This window comes from Salmo trutta, chromosome 27 (genome assembly GCF_901001165.1).
Source record: "Salmo trutta chromosome 27, fSalTru1.1, whole genome shotgun sequence".
Classification (NCBI taxonomy): Eukaryota; Metazoa; Chordata; class Actinopteri; order Salmoniformes; family Salmonidae; genus Salmo; species Salmo trutta.
In genome coordinates this window covers 22,162,428-22,181,740 of record NC_042983.1, presented here as the reverse complement: position 1 = coordinate 22,181,740, position 19,313 = coordinate 22,162,428, and the positions used below count along the sequence as shown (strand labels likewise).

General features: G+C 44.0%; 1 protein-coding gene across 1 annotated transcript in view; it reads right to left on the bottom strand.

Moving 5' to 3' along the window:
- Nucleotides 1-19,313, bottom strand: part of LOC115164599 (transmembrane protein 132C) — a 185,403-nt gene that overhangs the window by 13,558 nt on the left and 152,532 nt on the right. Inside the window, exons 4-5 of the mRNA XM_029717255.1 lie at nucleotides 7,521-7,664; nucleotides 2,736-2,944 (exon numbers count right to left, since the gene is read on the bottom strand). Coding sequence (XP_029573115.1) covers nucleotides 2,736-2,944; nucleotides 7,521-7,664 — 353 coding nt within the window. The remainder of the gene's footprint in view (nucleotides 1-2,735; nucleotides 2,945-7,520; nucleotides 7,665-19,313) is intronic.

Here is a 19,313-nt window from a genome sequence, read left to right as displayed (position 1 = left end):
CTATGAGAAAATCATCATGACATGTTGCACATCCCTCACAGAGAGCACACTTGTATCCCTGAGCGAGGGGAAGTAATTCATGTGCCTGCCTGTAAACACTTATCTTGTCCATGTTTTGATGGGGGCTGCTGGGAGGGGGAGGCAAACCCCGCAAATGCAAGACTGTGGAGCTAGCATTCTGGCAAGCACCCCACTCCCAGGCCTGGACACACATAATCTGGATCCCAATGGTCTCTCTCTCTCTCTCTCTCTCGGTCTCTCTCTCGGTCTCTCTCTCGGTCTCTCTCTCTCTCGGTCTCTCTCTCTCTCGGTCTCTCTCTCGGTCTCTCTCTCTCTCTCTCTGGCTCTCTCTCTCTCTCTCTCTCTCTCTCTCCTCTCTCTCTCTCTCATCTCGCTCTCTCTCTCATCTCTCTCTCTCTCTCTCTCTCTCTCTCTCTCTCTCTCTCTCTCTCTCTCTCTCTCTTGTCTGTGTGGCTCACTTAGCAGCCTATCTGACGGAGGCAGGTCCCTTCTCTTGGTATTGAGGCTCTGAATGGGCCCGTACTCTGTGGGTTCCTTGGACTGTGGACGGGTGCCCGGTGCCCGCTCTCGTCACCAGTTACCCCGCTACTTTGCAAGGTTACGCCTGTTATTCCCTGATAAACAAAGATGAGAGGAGGACAGGGAGGAAACAAACTCCCAGCGGTCTGTCAGCTTCCATGCCAGACCAGACACACTCATCAACAAGGACAACAGAAATGGACTGTCCCTGCTGATAGGGGCATACCAACACACAATAGGAAAACAACATAACACAACAAGCCCCCACAAATCCAAACTATATGCCTCTCAGCTCAGTCAGTGAAAATGTCGAATAAGATAACAGCTAATTATAAAGGAGCCAGACACCTTCATGTCCAGGCTGGCAGGTGAGAGAGGGAACTCAAACCAGGTCCAATAGTGAACATGTCCAGTACTAATTATAGTAGGTTGACCTGATGTCTGCTCCCTCCATTGATGGGTGTCAAAGAGTGTGAGGCCAGCAGAATGGTGGGTAAGGTGCTATTGGAGACGAGGCCTCGGCCCCGGGGGGGGGGGGGGGGGGGGGGGGGCCCTGCAGTGAGCCAGAAGGAACCAGTAGCAACCATGGTAGTTGTGTCCAACACAACACAGCCCTCATTACCCTGTGTGAGCCCACCATGACAGCAATCCAATACAGTCAGTGAGATCAGGGCTCCCTCTGTACACAATACTATGCACAGGAGAATATACTTAGTACAGAGCGGCAAGAGGCACTGGTACAGGGTCATTCAATTAAAACATTTCCGCCTAAATAGACATACTCAAACATAATCCTTTTTTATGATGACTATAAACAATAACAGGTAATGTTGCATAGCTTTAGAAAGCTCGGGAACTCACCTTTCTGGTATTTTTTAAATAAATTGCTGAGGTGTACTAACATTTGAGGACATCCCTATTCAACAAAAGTTTGCCAATAAGGCTTGAAATTACTGAAATGCTTTCTAAATATAGTAACAATCAAATTATAAACAACTTTGTAACGCCCTGGCCATAGAGAGGGGTTTTTGTTCTTTATTTTGGTTAGGCCAGGGTGTTACATTGGGTGGGCGTTCTATGTTCCTTTTTCTATGTTTTTTTATTTCTTTGTTTTGGGCCGTGTGTGTGGCTCCCAATCAGGCACAGATGAAGCTCGTTGTTGCTGATTGGGAGTCACACATAAGGAGCATGTTTTTCCTTTGGGTTTTGTGGGTAATTGTTTCTGTTTTGAGTATTTTCCTAACAGGACTGTTTGCTGTCGTTTTTGTTCATTTTTGTAGTGTTCTCTTGTTTTTTAATTAAAATTCTAATGATGAACACATCCTCTGCTGCACCTTGGTCTACTTCCACAGACAGCCGTTACAGACTTACAATAAAATGTCACATTTCTTATAACTGTAAAATAAATATGATCATACTTGGTGACAGTACAATATTGGCACTATTTCATATAACTATTGACAGCTAATTTTCTCCTAAGCGTCCACTGAGCGGTACAAAGACAAAATTAAAATGTGTGCAAACCCCTTGCAACTACAGCTTTAAGCACGTGATCAAGAGAAAGTGATCTTATTTAAATTATATGAAATTATTTAATATTTTTTTCATGATGAGAGCTCTAAATCCAGCTGAGAATATCCCAGTGAGATGAAACCACAATGTCTGGACTTGCTAGACGGTCACCGTTCATTTGCTGTTTCTCAAGCTGAGCTCACTCGCTCAGCGGAAGAGATAATTGATTCTTTGTCTGGATAGGCCAGAAAACATGACACGTCACTCCCTATGCAAATGTGGGGTCTGAAACCTCACACTTCAATTCAGCTCCTCTTATAGAGTGGAAACAGAGAGCAAACAGATGGGACTTTTTGGCATCCCCATATGGGGACTTAATAACATCTAAGATGTTTTAAATTGATGTCAACTTGGACACAAATGATGTATTTGTCAATAGCACACAACAAGATCCTGTACTGCCAGAAAATCATGTTGGCTGGAGACAAATATGGCAGGCATTTATATATTAATAGTGTTCATACCAAAGTGCAGAACAAGGTATCTTATGTCTACGATAAGGGCTGTTGTGCATGCTCTTTCAATCATCCCCATTTCCCATGTTCTGTCCACTTACCTGGCTAGGACTGCATGGGTGAAGAAGAGCCTATGTGATTCTATGGAAGGGGAAGAAGGACACATACCTTTGGCTGCTTGCCATGATGGGCACCCTCCATCCCTTGATCTGGCTGAGCTCTGTGTCAGACACCTCGATCTGGAGGGGCAGCCGTGGGATCCACACGTTCATCTCCAGCTGAGCACTCAGGTAGCTGTAGGTGAAGTTCACCATCATCCCCACCTTGCCCTTCATCTCCTTCCCATTCACAAACACATAGTCACACCTGTCTGACACCTGGACAGGAATAGGAGAGGAGGGGGAGAGAAGCATGTGTAAGTATCACATGGAGATACCCAGACAAAGCAGCACCATCAGGACCAGCCAAACCCAACTCAACGGACAATGCTGGCACACACACTTTCCAAACTGTGCTGTACTGTACTGTAGGATGTATTTTATCTTGACCCTTACAGAATGAGATACACTATAGGCCATATAAAGTGTTGTGTCCCGCCGCATTATTTATTGCCATCCCCACTATTTATTCCCAACTACAAAAGGAGAGAAGAGGGCAGGGGCACATCTTTGAATGTGTGGATAGAGGGTTGCAATGCAGCCCCCTAGATTACCTAGATATGCCCAGGGGCTAAATGCAGCACCAATAGATGGCAGCTAGAGAGAGGAAGGCAGGTCTCCGCTGATAACATGACAAACTCAAAATCCTCTGTTTCACAAATGGCCTTTTAGAGGAAATCACCGGGCCAATTGTATGGCATTGAAAGAAGCAGGGCTTCACAGCTCCTCATTGCTTTAGCTGGCTGACCTTGCTCCTTCACTAGCAACTACTCTTTGATCCACACCCAGCCTCTCTCTCTTAAAGCCCTATGATGTAGCCATGTTAGCACCACAAATACACACAAAACCTCAAAGGGCCTTCAGAGGGGTGGCCAGCAGCTACAGGAGTGCATCGAACACACAAACATTGGAATTTGCCACCGCCCCCACCCCACCCCCCCACACACACACACCTGCCCAGCCACAAACATACACACACTCATACAATTCTAAAAGCATACAGAGTAGGGAATTTATCTATTTTGAAAGCAGGTATTTTGAGAAAGCTCCCGTTAGCAGTTTACTACTTCAATGAGATGAATTGAGATGACATCATAAAATATATTTTCCCATTTCCAAGTTGCTTCTTTATTGTCAGATATAAGAGATGAGTAAGCAATCATCATTCACAGAACATACAGTGTGTCTTCAAGGAAAAGGGATTGTGTGACAGATACCCAGCTCTTCCTGAACTCTCCTCTCCCTGCATCACTGCTCGTCTGAGGCAGCTTTAGAACCCCAGACTCCCACCTGCTCAACGCTCCATGTCTCCTGTTGTTGCTCATGTCCTTCCCTCACTTTCACCAAACACAAGCCTTTCTGGGTTTCAAGCCTTTGTTATTTTCTCTCCCTGACATGAATCCTTCTAAGGAGGTCTGGAGTACACTGTAGGGCAGCCCAAGGGCTACAGTCAACTATCAGAGCTCCCTTCAACCTCTGATATCAAGGACTGCTTTAGACTTCAATTCTCAAATGGATTTCTTACCACTGGATATCTTCGCTCAGCATGCTGCTGTAGTTTTCTACGTCTGCAATAGGAAGCTTTGTAAGGTGAACCCACCACACTATGTCTTATTGTTTCTTCCTGGTCTGGGGAATAGTAATTCTGTATTAAACCAATACATATTAGGACTACTATTTCTACAACTTATAATGGCACAAATAATGAAGAGGATGATGATAATGTAGTTGTTTTATTGGAAAGACTGGCAGCATTGCTGTATTGCTACTGGTTTCTAATAAAGTTATTAAAACTCTGCTTCTTCACAACAGACTGAGCAGATTCTGCTCTGTCAGAGCTTGATGTGTGAGTTTGTTTGGACTGATAAAGATGTCAAAGGAGTCCTCACTTCTTATCAGGCTCTATTGTTCTCTTCACCCTCCCTCCCGCTCTCTCTCTCTCTCTCGGGAGTAAAGTGCCTTTGACAGACAATGTCAAAGCCATTTCCCTAGAGTTGAAACTTTACAACAGGTCTGCACAGCCCATGACAGTTGTAACATCACTGATAAACAAAATGGCACTAAGCAACATTTCTTCAAGTGCCATTTGATGTAACCCCCACACACACACACACACACACACACACACACACACACACACACACACACACACACACACACACACACACACACACACACACACACACACAATGCAACTCTTTATGATTCACAGCAGTGCTTTGGCCGCAAAGATAATCACTGTCTGCGATATTATATTAAACCTACATCTGTCAGGGGTGAGTGTGGAGGACAGCAACATGCTCTAACAGCTAGTCTGAGTGCTGGGATTGATTCACATACGATTGTACCCACAAACACCGCACAGTGGGACAACAAACTGATCTGGAACCAGGGGATAGTGTGGGCCGCTCACATACGCTACTCTCTTTACTGCCTGGCACGTTTGCCTACATCGGGTCTCATCAGTCCTTTTGCAGGCCTGTCAAAGCCATGCACCCCAAAAAAGTATGTATACAAATATGCAAAAAAATAATAATATGGCAGAGCCTAATTTTTGCCTGTACCTGTCAACACAGATTTGTTTTTAAGTAGCATTATTCTCTCCTGGGTTTAAGGGAGAAGCATGTCAGATGAGGTGACCTTTTAAAAGGATGCAGTGTAATTCTAAAGCTACAGAGTGAATAAAGCAGCAGTAAATGAGCACAGTGATTCATTATTCAGGTGATGTGTCACTCTGTGTTTACTTAACACTGCCTTTAATTCCCCAGGCCCAAATGACACGAAGTAGTTATGTTTACACTCATGACTAGAAATGAACTGATACAATCTAGCTCTTCTTCACCTTTAATTCCCCAGGCCCAAATGACACGAAGTAGTTATGTTTACACTCATGACTAGAAATGAACTGATACAATCTAGCTCTTCTTCACCCAACCGGTTTATACATTAAACACATGTATTTCTACTCAAAGCACAGACATCCTGTATCAGCAACCTCTTTATATGCGGTTGTTCCTTTTCTCAGAAAATCACTCTGGTGTGGAGGGACTTCAGTTTTCTAACTATAGCCGACAACACAATGCTAATGTGGTAGAGTAGTCTACAGAAAAGGTTTCCTCTAAAACACACTTGAAGAAAATCATCTTTTAGATGTTGAGTGTAAAAACAAGGCCAAAATTCCATCCTCACTGTAGCTCATCAGAGTAAACAGAGTAGCTATCTCTTTCTATACAATGGTCAGTTAACACTACCATACCGGGCTTAATAGGAAGCTCTTTTGGATGTCTTAATAATAAATGTGCCTGTAATTAGGATGGCCCAGGTTTTTGTCTCCCTGGCTGAATTCATCTTCATCTTCATGACATGTTCAAAGAGAGGGAAACAGACATCAACTGGCAAAGCCTTTGGCACATAATGGACCTGTCTGTTGATAGCTCAGCCAGTTAGGATGGGAAACAGACTGTGGAGAGATTGAAGGCTCTGTCTCTCTACTCCAGTTGGTGTTTTGGAGAGTTAGCCATTCCATTGATAATGAACCAGTCATTGTGAGTCAGGAGGAGGATTTCTCAGAGAACAGAAGTGAGCCATTGATGTGGAGACTCTGCCTGCATCCCTCTGTACTGTTCTGGGTTTGGTGTTGTGTTTTGTGCAGTGTGTCCTCGGTTTGACAGAGTCACGGAAAAGAAAACTCAAGCGACCTGTCATTGACGTTTTCCTATTAAATGCTTTCTGTGTTTGTGTATCCTGTCTTGGGGCTTAAATCTGAAAATAGACACTCTAAAAATAGAGAAGCTCCTTGTCTGTTCTGGATTTGTTTATTGATTTAACATAAGCTTAAATGTACAATTCTTTGCAAGGCCAAAATGCCATGTATATTGTCAATCATTACATATTTGCTCTCATTCAATCCTATTTAGTTCAAATAAATAATTCCCAGTGGCTTAGTTGTTGCATAATCAGGCACACCTATATGCACCCCTATTGTTCTCTCTTTACTGCTGTGCAAATGAAAATAATGTGTGCCTATTTGTCACGTCAGTGGTTAACCTGAATAGAATCCTAAGGCACTTTACAGCCTGTGTATAGCAGTTGAGATTATAATTAAACTATATGAACACAAGAAAAACACAGTGCTTCAAAGCAGTGATATGTGTGGACTGAAGTCAATATCCAAAGTCTGAAGACTGAAAAGAATTTGGATGAATGAAAAATGAAATACAAATACATTTTTCTAACCGTACTTGAGTTTTATCATTTCTTGCAACTGGCAATGAGTCAGGCTCAGACTACAGTCAATACAACAATAAATGGCCATGCAACTGCACTTGACCATTCCTCATTATGCTCCACCTTCCAGGAGCTAGCTGAAACCCATCTCACTGGAAACTCCATCTCACTCACTAAACACTGGTCACTAAACACTGGTCACTAAACACTGGTCACTAAACACTGGTCACTGGAATTCAGTTAAGACATCTGAACACTCAAATAATACCAACATGTAAAAAAACAAAACAATTGCATGACGCTCATTCAAACATGCTGGCACTTTTTCGAACAGCAATTTTTTCTAAACATATACAAACTCAATATGCACATAAATTACTTGAAATGTTATGGTAATTTGAGCGACAATGTTTCAAAATTACATTGCTAGTGAGAAGAGAAACATATGGAAATACTTCAGTGCAAGAATGAGGCTTAGAAAAACATTTATTATAAGTTTGAAAATATAAAGATTTTTTGTTGTCTATGAATCAAATAATTTCTTTCTGATTAGTTTCCACTGACTGACCTTGACCACATCTTCATCTGTGGAGCGACAGTCCACTGCCTCTGAGATGTCAGTGACCGTGCCGTCTGCTCCGATGGTCACCACCTTCACCGGAACAGCCACTGTCTTCCCTGTCAACACGGCCGTGTTCAGGATCTCTGTGTCCTGAGAGAGAGACAGAGGACCATCACAGTCAAACACAGGGTAATATCAGAATACACAAAGGAGAAAAACAGCTGCACAATCAGAACCGTTACTGAGTGGACAGCTCTACAACAGCACCATGGACAGTTTTAGAATCATCACCACTACTGAGTGGACAGCTCTAAAACAGCACCATTACTGAGTGGACAGCTCTACAACAGCACCATGGACAGTTTTAGAATCATCACAACTACTGAGTGGACAGCTCTAAAACAGCACCATTACTGAGTGGACAGCTCTACAACAGCACCATGGACAGTTTTAGAATCATCACCACTACTGAGTGGACAGCTCTACAACAGCACCATGGACAGTTTTAGAATCATCACCATTACTGAGTGGACAGCTCTACAACAGCACCATGGACAGTTTTAGAATCATCACCATTACTGAGTGGACAGCTCAACAACAGCACCATGGACAGCTCTAGAATCATCAACATTACTGAGTGGACAGCTCTACAACAGCACCATGGACAGTTTTAGAATCATCACCACTACTGAGTGGACAGCTCTAAAACAGCACCATTACTGAGTGGACAGCTCTACAACAGCACCATGGACAGTTTTAGAATCATCACAACTACTGAGTGGACAGCTCTAAAACAGCACCATTACTGAGTGGACAGCTCTACAACAGCACCATGGACAGTTTTAGAATCATCACCACTACTGAGTGGACAGCTCTACAACAGCACCATGGACAGTTCTAGAATCATCACCATTACTGAGTGGACAGCTCTACAACAGCACCATGGACAGTTTTAGAATCATCACCATTACTGAGTGGACAGCTCAACAACAGCACCATGGACAGCTCTAGAATCATCAACATTACTGAGTGGACAGCTCTACAACAGCACCATGGACAGTTTTAGAATCATCACCACTACTGAGTGGACAGCTCTACAACAGCACCATTACTGAGTGGACAGCTCTACAACATCACCATGGACAGTTTTAGAATCCTCACCATTACTGAGTGGACAGCTCTACAACAGCACCATGGACAGTTTTAGAATCATCACCACTACTGAGTGGACAGCTCTACAACAGCACCATTACTGAGTGGACAGCTCTACAACAGCACCATGGACAGTTTTAGAATCATCACCATTACTGAGTGGACAGCTCTACAACAGCACCATGGACAGCTCTAGAATCATCAACATTACTGAGTGGACAGCTCTACAACAGCACCATTACTGAGTGGAGAGCTCTACAACAGCACCATGGACAGATATAGAATCCTCACCATTACTGAGTGGACAGCTCTACAACAGCACCATGGACAGTTTTAGAATCATCACCATTACTGATTGGACAGCTCTACAACAGCACCATGGACAGCTCTAGAATCATCAACATTACTGAGTGGACAGCTCTACAACAGCACCATGGACCATTTTAGAATCATCACCACTACTGAGTGGACAGCTCTACAACAGCACCATTACTGAGTGGACAGCTCTACAACAGCACCATGAACAGTTTTAGAATCCTTACCATTACTGAGTGGACAGCTCTACAACAGCACCATTACTGAGTGGACAGCTCTACAACAGCACCATTACGGAGTGGACAGCTCTACAACAGCACAATGGACAGTTTTAGAATCATCACCATTACTGAGTTGACAGCTCTACAACAGAACCATGGACAGTTTTAGAATCATCACCACTACAGAGTGGACAGCTCTACAACAGCACCATTACTGAGTGGACAGCTCTACAACAGCACCATTACGGAGTGGACAGCTCTACAACAGCACAATGGACAGTTTTAGAATCATCACCATTACTGAGTTGACAGCTCTACAACAGCACCATGGACAGTTTTAGAATCATCACCATTACTGAGTGGACAGCTCTACAACAGCACCATGGACAGTTTTAGAATCATCACCATTACTGAGTGGACAGCTCTACAACAGCACCATGGACAGTTTTAGAATCATCACCACTACTGATTGGACAGCTCTACAACAGCACCATGGACAGCTCTAGAATCATCACCACTACTGAGTGGACAGCTCTACAACAGCACTATTACTGAGTGGACAGCTCTACAACAGCACCATGAACAGTTTTAGAATCCTTACCATTACTGAGTGGACAGCTCTACAACAGCACCATGGACAGTTTTAGAATCATCACCACTACTGATTGGACAGCTCTACAACAGCACCATGGACCGTTTTAGAATCATCACCACTACTGAGTGGACAGCTCTACAACAGCACCATTACTGAGTGGACAGCTCTACAACAGCACCATGAACAGTTTTAGAATCCTTACCATTACTGAGTGGACAGCTCTACAACAGCACCATTACTGAGTGGACAGCTCTACAACAGCACCATTACGGAGTGGACAGCTCTACAACAGCACAATGGACAGTTTTAGAATCATCACCATTACTGAGTTGACAGCTCTACAACAGCACCATGGACAGTTTTAGAATCATCACCACTACAGAGTGGACAGCTCTACAACAGCACCATTACTGAGTGGACAGCTCTACAACAGCACCATTACGGAGTGGACAGCTCTACAACAGCACAATGGACAGTTTTAGAATCATCACCATTACTGAGTTGACAGCTCTACAACAGCACCATGGACAGTTTTAGAATCATCACCATTACTGAGTGGACAGCTCTACAACAGCACCATGGACAGTTTTAGAATCATCACAACTACTGAGTGGACAGCTCTAGAATCATCACCATTACTGAGTGGACAGCTCTACAACAGCACCATGGACAGTTTTAGAATCATCACCGTTACTGAATGAACAGCTCTACAACAGCACCATGGACAGTTTTAGAATCATCACCGGTACTGAATGAACAGCTCTACAACAGCACCATGGACAGTTTTAGAATCATCACCAATACTGAATGGACAGCTCTACAACAGCACCATGGTCCCGTGTGGCTCAGTTGGTAGAGCGTGGTGTTTGCAACGCCAGGGTTGTGGGTTCGATTCCCACGGGGGACCAGTACGGAGAAAAAATATATGAAATGTATGCATTCACTACTGTAAGTTGCTCTGGATAAGAGCGTCTGCTAAATGACTACAATGTAAGATGTAATGGACAGTTTTACAATCATCACCACTACCGAGTGGACAGCTCAACAACAGCACCATTACTGAGTGGACAGCTCTACAACAGCACCATTACTGAGTGGACAGCTCTACAACAGCAACATGGACAGTTTTAGAATCATCCCCATTACTGAGTGGACAGCTTTACAATAGCACCACTACTGAGTTGACAGCTCTACAACAGCACCATTACTGAGTGGACAGCTCTAGAATCAGCACCATTACTGAGTGGACAGCTCTAGAATCATCACCATTACTGAGTGGACAGCTCTAGAATCATCACCATTACTGAGTGGACAGCTCTAGAATCATAACCACTACAGAGTGGACAGCTCTACAACAGCACCATTACTGAGTGGACAGCTCTACAACAGCACCATTGCGGAGTGGACAGCTCTACAACAGCACAATGGACAGTTTTAGAATCATCACCATTACTGAATTGACAGCTCTACAACAGCACCATGGATACTTTTAGAATCATCACCATTACTGAGTGGACAGCTCTACAACAGCACCATGGACAGTTTTCGAATCATCACCATTACTGAGTGGACAGCTCTACAACAGCACCATGGACAGTTTTAGAATCATCACCACTACTGATTGGACAGCTCTACAACAGCACAATGGACAGTTTTAGAATCATCACCATTACTGAGTTGACAGCTCTACAACAGCACCATGGACAGTTTTAGAATCATCACCATTACTGAGTGGACAGCTCTACAACAGCACCATGGACAGTTTTAGAATCATCACCATTACTGAGTGGACAGCTCTACAACAGCACCATGGACAGTTTTAGAATCATCACCACTACTGATTGGACAGCTCTACAACAGCACCATGGACAGCTCTAGAATCATCACCACTACTGAGTGGACAGCTCTACAACAGCACTATTACTGAGTGGACAGCTCTACAACAGCACCATGAACAGTTTTAGAATCCTTACCATTACTGAGTGGACAGCTCTACAACAGCACCATGGACAGTTTTAGAATCATCACCACTACTGATTGGACAGCTCTACAACAGCACCATGGACCGTTTTAGAATCATCACCACTACTGAGTGGACAGCTCTACAACAGCACCATTACTGAGTGGACAGCTCTACAACAGCACCATGAACAGTTTTAGAATCCTTACCATTACTGAGTGGACAGCTCTACAACAGCACCATTACTGAGTGGACAGCTCTACAACAGCACCATTACGGAGTGGACAGCTCTACAACAGCACAATGGACAGTTTTAGAATCATCACCATTACTGAGTTGACAGCTCTACAACAGCACCATGGACAGTTTTAGAATCATCACCACTACAGAGTGGACAGCTCTACAACAGCACCATTACTGAGTGGACAGCTCTACAACAGCACCATTACGGAGTGGACAGCTCTACAACAGCACAATGGACAGTTTTAGAATCATCACCATTACTGAGTTGACAGCTCTACAACAGCACCATGGACAGTTTTAGAATCATCACCATTACTGAGTGGACAGCTCTACAACAGCACCATGGACAGTTTTAGAATCATCACAACTACTGAGTGGACAGCTCTAGAATCATCACCATTACTGAGTGGACAGCTCTACAACAGCACCATGGACAGTTTTAGAATCATCACCGTTACTGAATGAACAGCTCTACAACAGCACCATGGACAGTTTTAGAATCATCACCGGTACTGAATGAACAGCTCTACAACAGCACCATGGACAGTTTTAGAATCATCACCAATACTGAATGGACAGCTCTACAACAGCACCATGGTCCCGTGTGGCTCAGTTGGTAGAGCATGGTGTTTGCAACGCCAGGGTTGTGGGTTCGATTCCCACGGCGGACCAGTACGGAGAAAAAATATATGAAATGTATGCATTCACTACTGTAAGTTGCTCTGGATAAGAGCGTCTGCTAATTGACTAAAATGTAAGATGTAATGGACAGTTTTACAATCATCACCACTACCGAGTGGACAGCTCAACAACAGCACCATTACTGAGTGGACAGCTCTACAACAGCACCATTACTGAGTGGACAGCTCTACAACAGCAACATGGACAGTTTTAGAATCATCCCCATTACTGAGTGGACAGCTTTACAATAGCACCACTACTGAGTTGACAGCTCTACAACAGCACCATTACTGAGTGGACAGCTCTAGAATCAGCACCATTACTGAGTGGACAGCTCTAGAATCATCACCATTACTGAGTGGACAGCTCTAGAATCATCACCATTACTGAGTGGACAGCTCTAGAATCATAACCACTACAGAGTGGACAGCTCTACAACAGCACCATTACTGAGTGGACAGCTCTACAACAGCACCATTGCGGAGTGGACAGCTCTACAACAGCACAATGGACAGTTTTAGAATCATCACCATTACTGAATTGACAGCTCTACAACAGCACCATGGATACTTTTAGAATCATCACCATTACTGAGTGGACAGCTCTACAACAGCACCATGGACAGTTTTCGAATCATCACCATTACTGAGTGGACAGCTCTACAACAGCACCATGGACAGTTTTAGAATCATCACCACTACTGATTGGACAGCTCTACAACAGCACCATGGACAGCTCTAGAATCATCACCACTACTGAGTGGACAGCTCTACAACAGCACCATTACTGAGTGGACAGCTCTACAACAGCACCATGGACAGTTTGAGAATCCTTACCATTACTGAGTGGACAGCTCTACAACAGCACCATGGACAGTTTTAGAATCATCACCACTACTGATTGGACAGCTCTACAACAGCACCATGGACCGTTTTAGAATCATCACCACTACTGAGTGGACAGCTCTACAACAGCACCATTACTGAGTGGACAGCTCTACAACAGCACCATGAACAGTTTTAGAATCATTACCATTACTGAGTGGACAGCTCTACAACAGCACCATTACTGAGTGGACAGCTCTACAACAGCACCATTACGGAGTGGACAGCTCTACAACAGCACAATGGACAGTTTTAGAATCATCACCATTACTGAGTTGACAGCTCTACAACAGCACCATGGACAGTTTTAGAATCATCACCACTACAGAGTGGACAGCTCTACAACAGCACCATTACTGAGTGGACAGCTCTACAACAGCACCATTACGGAGTGGACAGCTCTACAACAGCACAATGGACAGTTTTAGAATCATCACCATTACTGAGTTGACAGCTCTACAACAGCACCATGGACAGTTTTAGAATCATCACCATTACTGAGTGGACAGCTCTACAACAGCACCATGGACAGTTTTAGAATCATCACCACTACTGAGTGGACAGCTCTAGAATCATCACCATTACTGAGTGGACAGCTCTACAACAGCACCATGGACAGTTTTAGAATCATCACCGTTACTGTATGAACAGCTCTACAACAGCACCATGGACAGTTTTAGAATCATCACCATTACTGAATGAACAGCTCTACAACAGCACCATGGACAGTTTTAGAATCATCACCAATACTGAATGGACAGCTCTACAACAGCACCATGGTCCCGTGTGGCTCAGTTGGTAGAGCATGGTGTTTGCAACGCCAGGGTTGTGGGTTCGATTCCCACGGCGGACCAGTACGGAGAAAAAATATATGAAATGTATGCATTCACTACTGTAAGTCACTCTGGATAAGAGCGTCTGCTAATTGACTAAAATGTAAAATGTAATGGACAGTTTTAGAATCATCACCACTACCGAGTGGACAGCTCAACAACAGCACCATTACTGAGTGGACAGCTCTACAACAGCACCATTACTGAGTGGACAGCTCTACAACAGCAACATGGACAGTTTTAGAATCATCACCATTACTGAGTGGACATCTCTACAACAGCACCATGGACAGTTTTAGTATCATCACCACTACTGAGTGGACAGCTGTACAATAGCACCACTACTGAGTTGACAGCTCTATAACAGCACCATTACTGAGTGAACAGCTCTAGAATCAGCACCATTACTGAGTGGACAGCTCTAGAATCATCACCATTACTGAGTGGACAGCTCTAGAATCATCACCATTACTGAGTGGACAGCTCTAGAATCAGCACCATTACTGAACGGACAGCTCTAGAGTGGACAGCTCCAGAATAAGCAACATTACTGAGTGGACAGCTCTAGAATCAGCACGATTACTGAGTGGACAGCTCTGGAATCAGCACCATTACTGAGTGGACGGCTGTGGAGTAGGCACCTCCAGAATCAGCACCATTACTGAATGGACGGCTGTGGAGTAGACAGCTCCAGAATCAGCACCATTACTGAGTGGACGGCTGTGGAGTAGACAGCTCCAGAATCAGCACCATTACTGAGTGGACAGCTCTAGAATCATCACCATTACTGAGTGGACAGCTCTAGAATCATCACCATTACTGAGTGGACGTCTGTGGAGTAGACAGCTCCAGAATCAGCACCATTACTGAGTGGACGGCTGTGGAGTAGACAGCTCCAGAATCAGCACCATTACTGAGTGGACATCTGTGGAGTAGACAGCTCCAGAATCAGCACCATTACTGAGTGGACGGCTGTGGAGTAGACAGCTCCAGAATCAGCACCATTACTGAGTGGACAGCTCTAGAATCATCACCATTACTGAGTGGACAGCTCTAGAATCATCACCATTACTGAGTGGACAGCTCTAGAATCAGCACCATTACTGAGTGGACAGCTCTAGAATCATCACCATTACTGAGTGGACAGCTCTAGAATCATCACCATTACTGAATGGACAGCTCTAGAATCAGCACCATTACTGAATGGACAGCTCTAGAGTGGACAGCTCCAGAATAAGCACCATTACTGAGTGGACAGCTCTAGAATCAGCACGATTACTGAGTGGACAGCTCTAGAATCAGCACCATTACTGAGTGGACGGCTGTGGAGTAGACAGCTCCAGAATCAGCACCATTACTGAGTGGACGGCTGTGGAGTAGACAGCTCCAGAATCAGCACTGCTACTAGGTGGACAGCTCTAGAACGAACACCGCTTTTGGATGGACAGCTTTTGACTCATTACTGTTAGTGAGTTCAAAGCTCTGGGTAGAGAAACAAGCTCAGTACTATTAGTGAGTGGGCAGCTGTGTCTGACCTTAGTACTGTTAGTGAAATGGAACCCTAGTAGAGAAAGAGGATCGGCAGGGGTTCATTACTCCCAATAGAGCTCTTAACCTTTCATTACACAGCCATCACACTGTCAGAAGAGATAATTGGTTCAATTAAGATAGGCCTGGGAAAGGCTTTACTGTCTTAGCCAGACACTCAGACATTACATTGTCTGTTATAGCCATTCACTACATCTCCATTTCAATTAGACGGCTAAATAAGCTGAACCACCACTAGAAATGCCTTGGAGCCAAGGTACACAGCCTTTAGGTCATTGGGGACTGTCTGCTCTTTGCTCTATTGAGGAACCCACATGACAATTGAATCCTATAGAGTGAAAAAGGTCCTACCAAGCAAGGTCGTCTTGTTTAATTGCTACTGTGAAACCTCTATAAAGAGGTTCACAATCATTTCAATGGTTTGGCTTTGAAAGGGCTTTAACAATGGGCAGAAACTGAGCGACCCTCTTTACTTTGCTCAGTTAAAGCTGTGTCTGTATTGAAGACTCTCAAATGCTTCTACGACAGCATGACATTATGCAGAATTTAGGTATGGATATTAACCTAATTCTAAAACGATGTCTATATCCTTTCATATCACTAATACTGACACCTTGTGACAGGCTCTATCTGCTGTGTGTTTGACTTCCTGTCAACATTGCTCTTTCTCTGCATGAGGGGAAAACACATGGATTTGTACACTGCTCCTTAAGACCTTCACTTGTGTTTGTGTGCTTGTGAATAAGGGGCATTGAAAAAAGAGAGAAAAAGGCGATTAAGTTCTGTTAAAAGGAGCATGGACGTTTGTAAGCGTCAATTACCAGTCCATTCAGGCTTTGGAGTGAAATTATTATTGGTTGAGACAAAAAATACCAATGACTCACAAAAACAATAATGTGGCACTATCTTCAAATTGCTTTTCCTTATATTTTTTAGAGACTGTAACATTGTTATACAGCATATAGAATCATATAGATTCTGACTTTGCTGACTTTGATTCAATTCCCCTAAAATAGGGGCTGAAGTAAATTAATTTTGTCCCTGCTGGGATTCCTCCATTTCCAGAGGGTCTTTTATAATAAATGATGAGGTAAATGGTTGAGACCCGGTGAAACACAGAGCATTACAGAGGCTGGAAGTTACAGAGGCTGGAAGTGACCCAGCAGGCTGGAACCAGCAGGAGAAGCGAGAGAGCAGGTCCTGGCAGTAATAAGCCACAGTGGAATCTCACAGAGATGCTTCAATGGCCCACACAGCCAGCCACACACAGACTGCGCAATTTAATGCAAAACGGAGAGCATTGGTGCACAACAGGAGAGTTACTTAAAGCTTAGTCTGTATGGGACAGAGGTCATAGGGAAATATGAGCCAGATTCCTGTAGTATAGGAATGATTACTCTATTAACTAGTAATGCTACCACCTGACTGGGAAAGTTAGACTCTTTAAGTATGGGATACATTTCTGTCACTCTTGTACCTGAGAAACCAGATACCTACAACCCACTTATTTTGAGCGACTACCTCACACTATTACCTTGCACGGCCTTGATACGTGTTGTTCCGCGACCCAGGAGCAAATAGCTACCAGTTCTGGACTCTATTTGATAGCCAATCAGCCCTGTCTCAGCCACACAGATTGAGAGTGTTTTTCAGCCTTTGCCCTGTAACGTGTATGCGAAGTGGCTGCCCAGTTTATCATGGGGCTCTCTGTTAGCATTCAGCACGGTGCAGTCGCTGCCTGGCGATGTTGTCTGGACCATAATTCTTGCCTGCGTCTGGCTTGGATCTGAAAATAAGTGAGATTTATGGTGTCAACCAGAGTGACACAGCCAGCATGAGAAGCAGCCAGCCAAGCTCCAAGTGCTATCCCAGCCTACAGGCTAGTGATCCGCTCACCACATCTGCCTCTGTTTGCCCTAAAACATCCACATTCCAGAAAACTTGGCCAGTGCTCCCACTAGAGCAGGTCTAGCACACTGTTGAGCCATGGATTTGGAAGGCTTGTATTACTGATAAAGCACTGGTGTGGCAAGAGAGAGAGAGAGTGAGAGAGAAGAGAGAGAAAGAGAGAGAGAGAGTGAGAGAGAAGAGAGAGAGAGAGAAAGGTAAACACACGTCTGTTGTGGATATACAGTACCAGTCAAAAGTTTAGACACAACTACTCATTCATTTTTTACTATTTTCTACATTGTAGAATAATAGTGAAGACATCAAAATGATCAAATAATACATGGAATCATGTAGTAACCAAAAAAGTGTTTAACAAATCAAAATATATTTTAGATTTTAGATTCTTCAAAGTAGCCACCCTTTGCCTTCATGACAGCTTTGCACACTTTTGGCATACTCTCAACCAGCTTCACCTGGAATGCTTATCCAACAGTCTTGAAGGAGTTTCCACATATGCTGAGAACTTGTTGTCTGCTTTTCCTTCACTTTTCAGTCCAACTCATCCCAAACCATCTCAATTTCGTTGAGGTCGAGTGATTGTGGAGGCTAGGTCATCTGATGCAGCACTCCATCACTCTCCTTCTTGGTCAAATAGCCCTTACACAGCCTGGAGGTGTGTTGGGTCATTGTCCTGTTGAAAAACAAATGATAGTCCCACTAAGCGCAAACCAGATGGTTTGGCGTATCACTGCAGAATGCTGTGGTAGCTATGCTGGTTAAGTGTGCCTTGAATTCTAATTAAATCACTGACAGTGTCACCAACAAAGCACCCTCACACCATCACACCTCCTTCTCCATGCTTCACATTGGGAACCACACATCCAGAGATCATCTGTTCACCTACTTTGCGTCTCACAAAGACTTGGCGGTTGGAACCAAAAATCTCAAATTTGGACTCATCAGACCAAAGGACAGATTTCCACCAGTCTAATGTCCATTGCTAGTGTTTCTTGGCCCAAGCAAGTCTCTTCTTCTTATTGGTGTCCTTTAGTAGTGGTTTCTTTGCAGTAATTTGACCATGAAGGTCTGATTCACGCAGTCTCCTCTGAACAGATGATATTGAGATGTGTCTGTTAACTAAGCCAGTTTCATCATAGTGCTAAATGGTTTTTCACTGGGTCCAAGCTTCCTGCTATCCAGGTCCTCTATGCCAGGCGGTGTCAGAGGAAGGCCCTAAAAATTGTGAAAGACTCCAGCCCCCCTAGTCAAAGGTTGTTCTCTCTGCTACAGCATGGCAAGTGATACAGAGCGTCAAGTCTAGTCCAAGAGGCTTCTAAACAGCTTCTACCCTCAAGCCATAAGACTCCTGAACATCTAATCAAATGGCTACCCAGGCTACTTGCATACTTGCATTTTCCGTATTGACTGTCTTAAAGTAATGATGCACTGTTGTTTCTCTTTGCTTATTTGAGCTGTT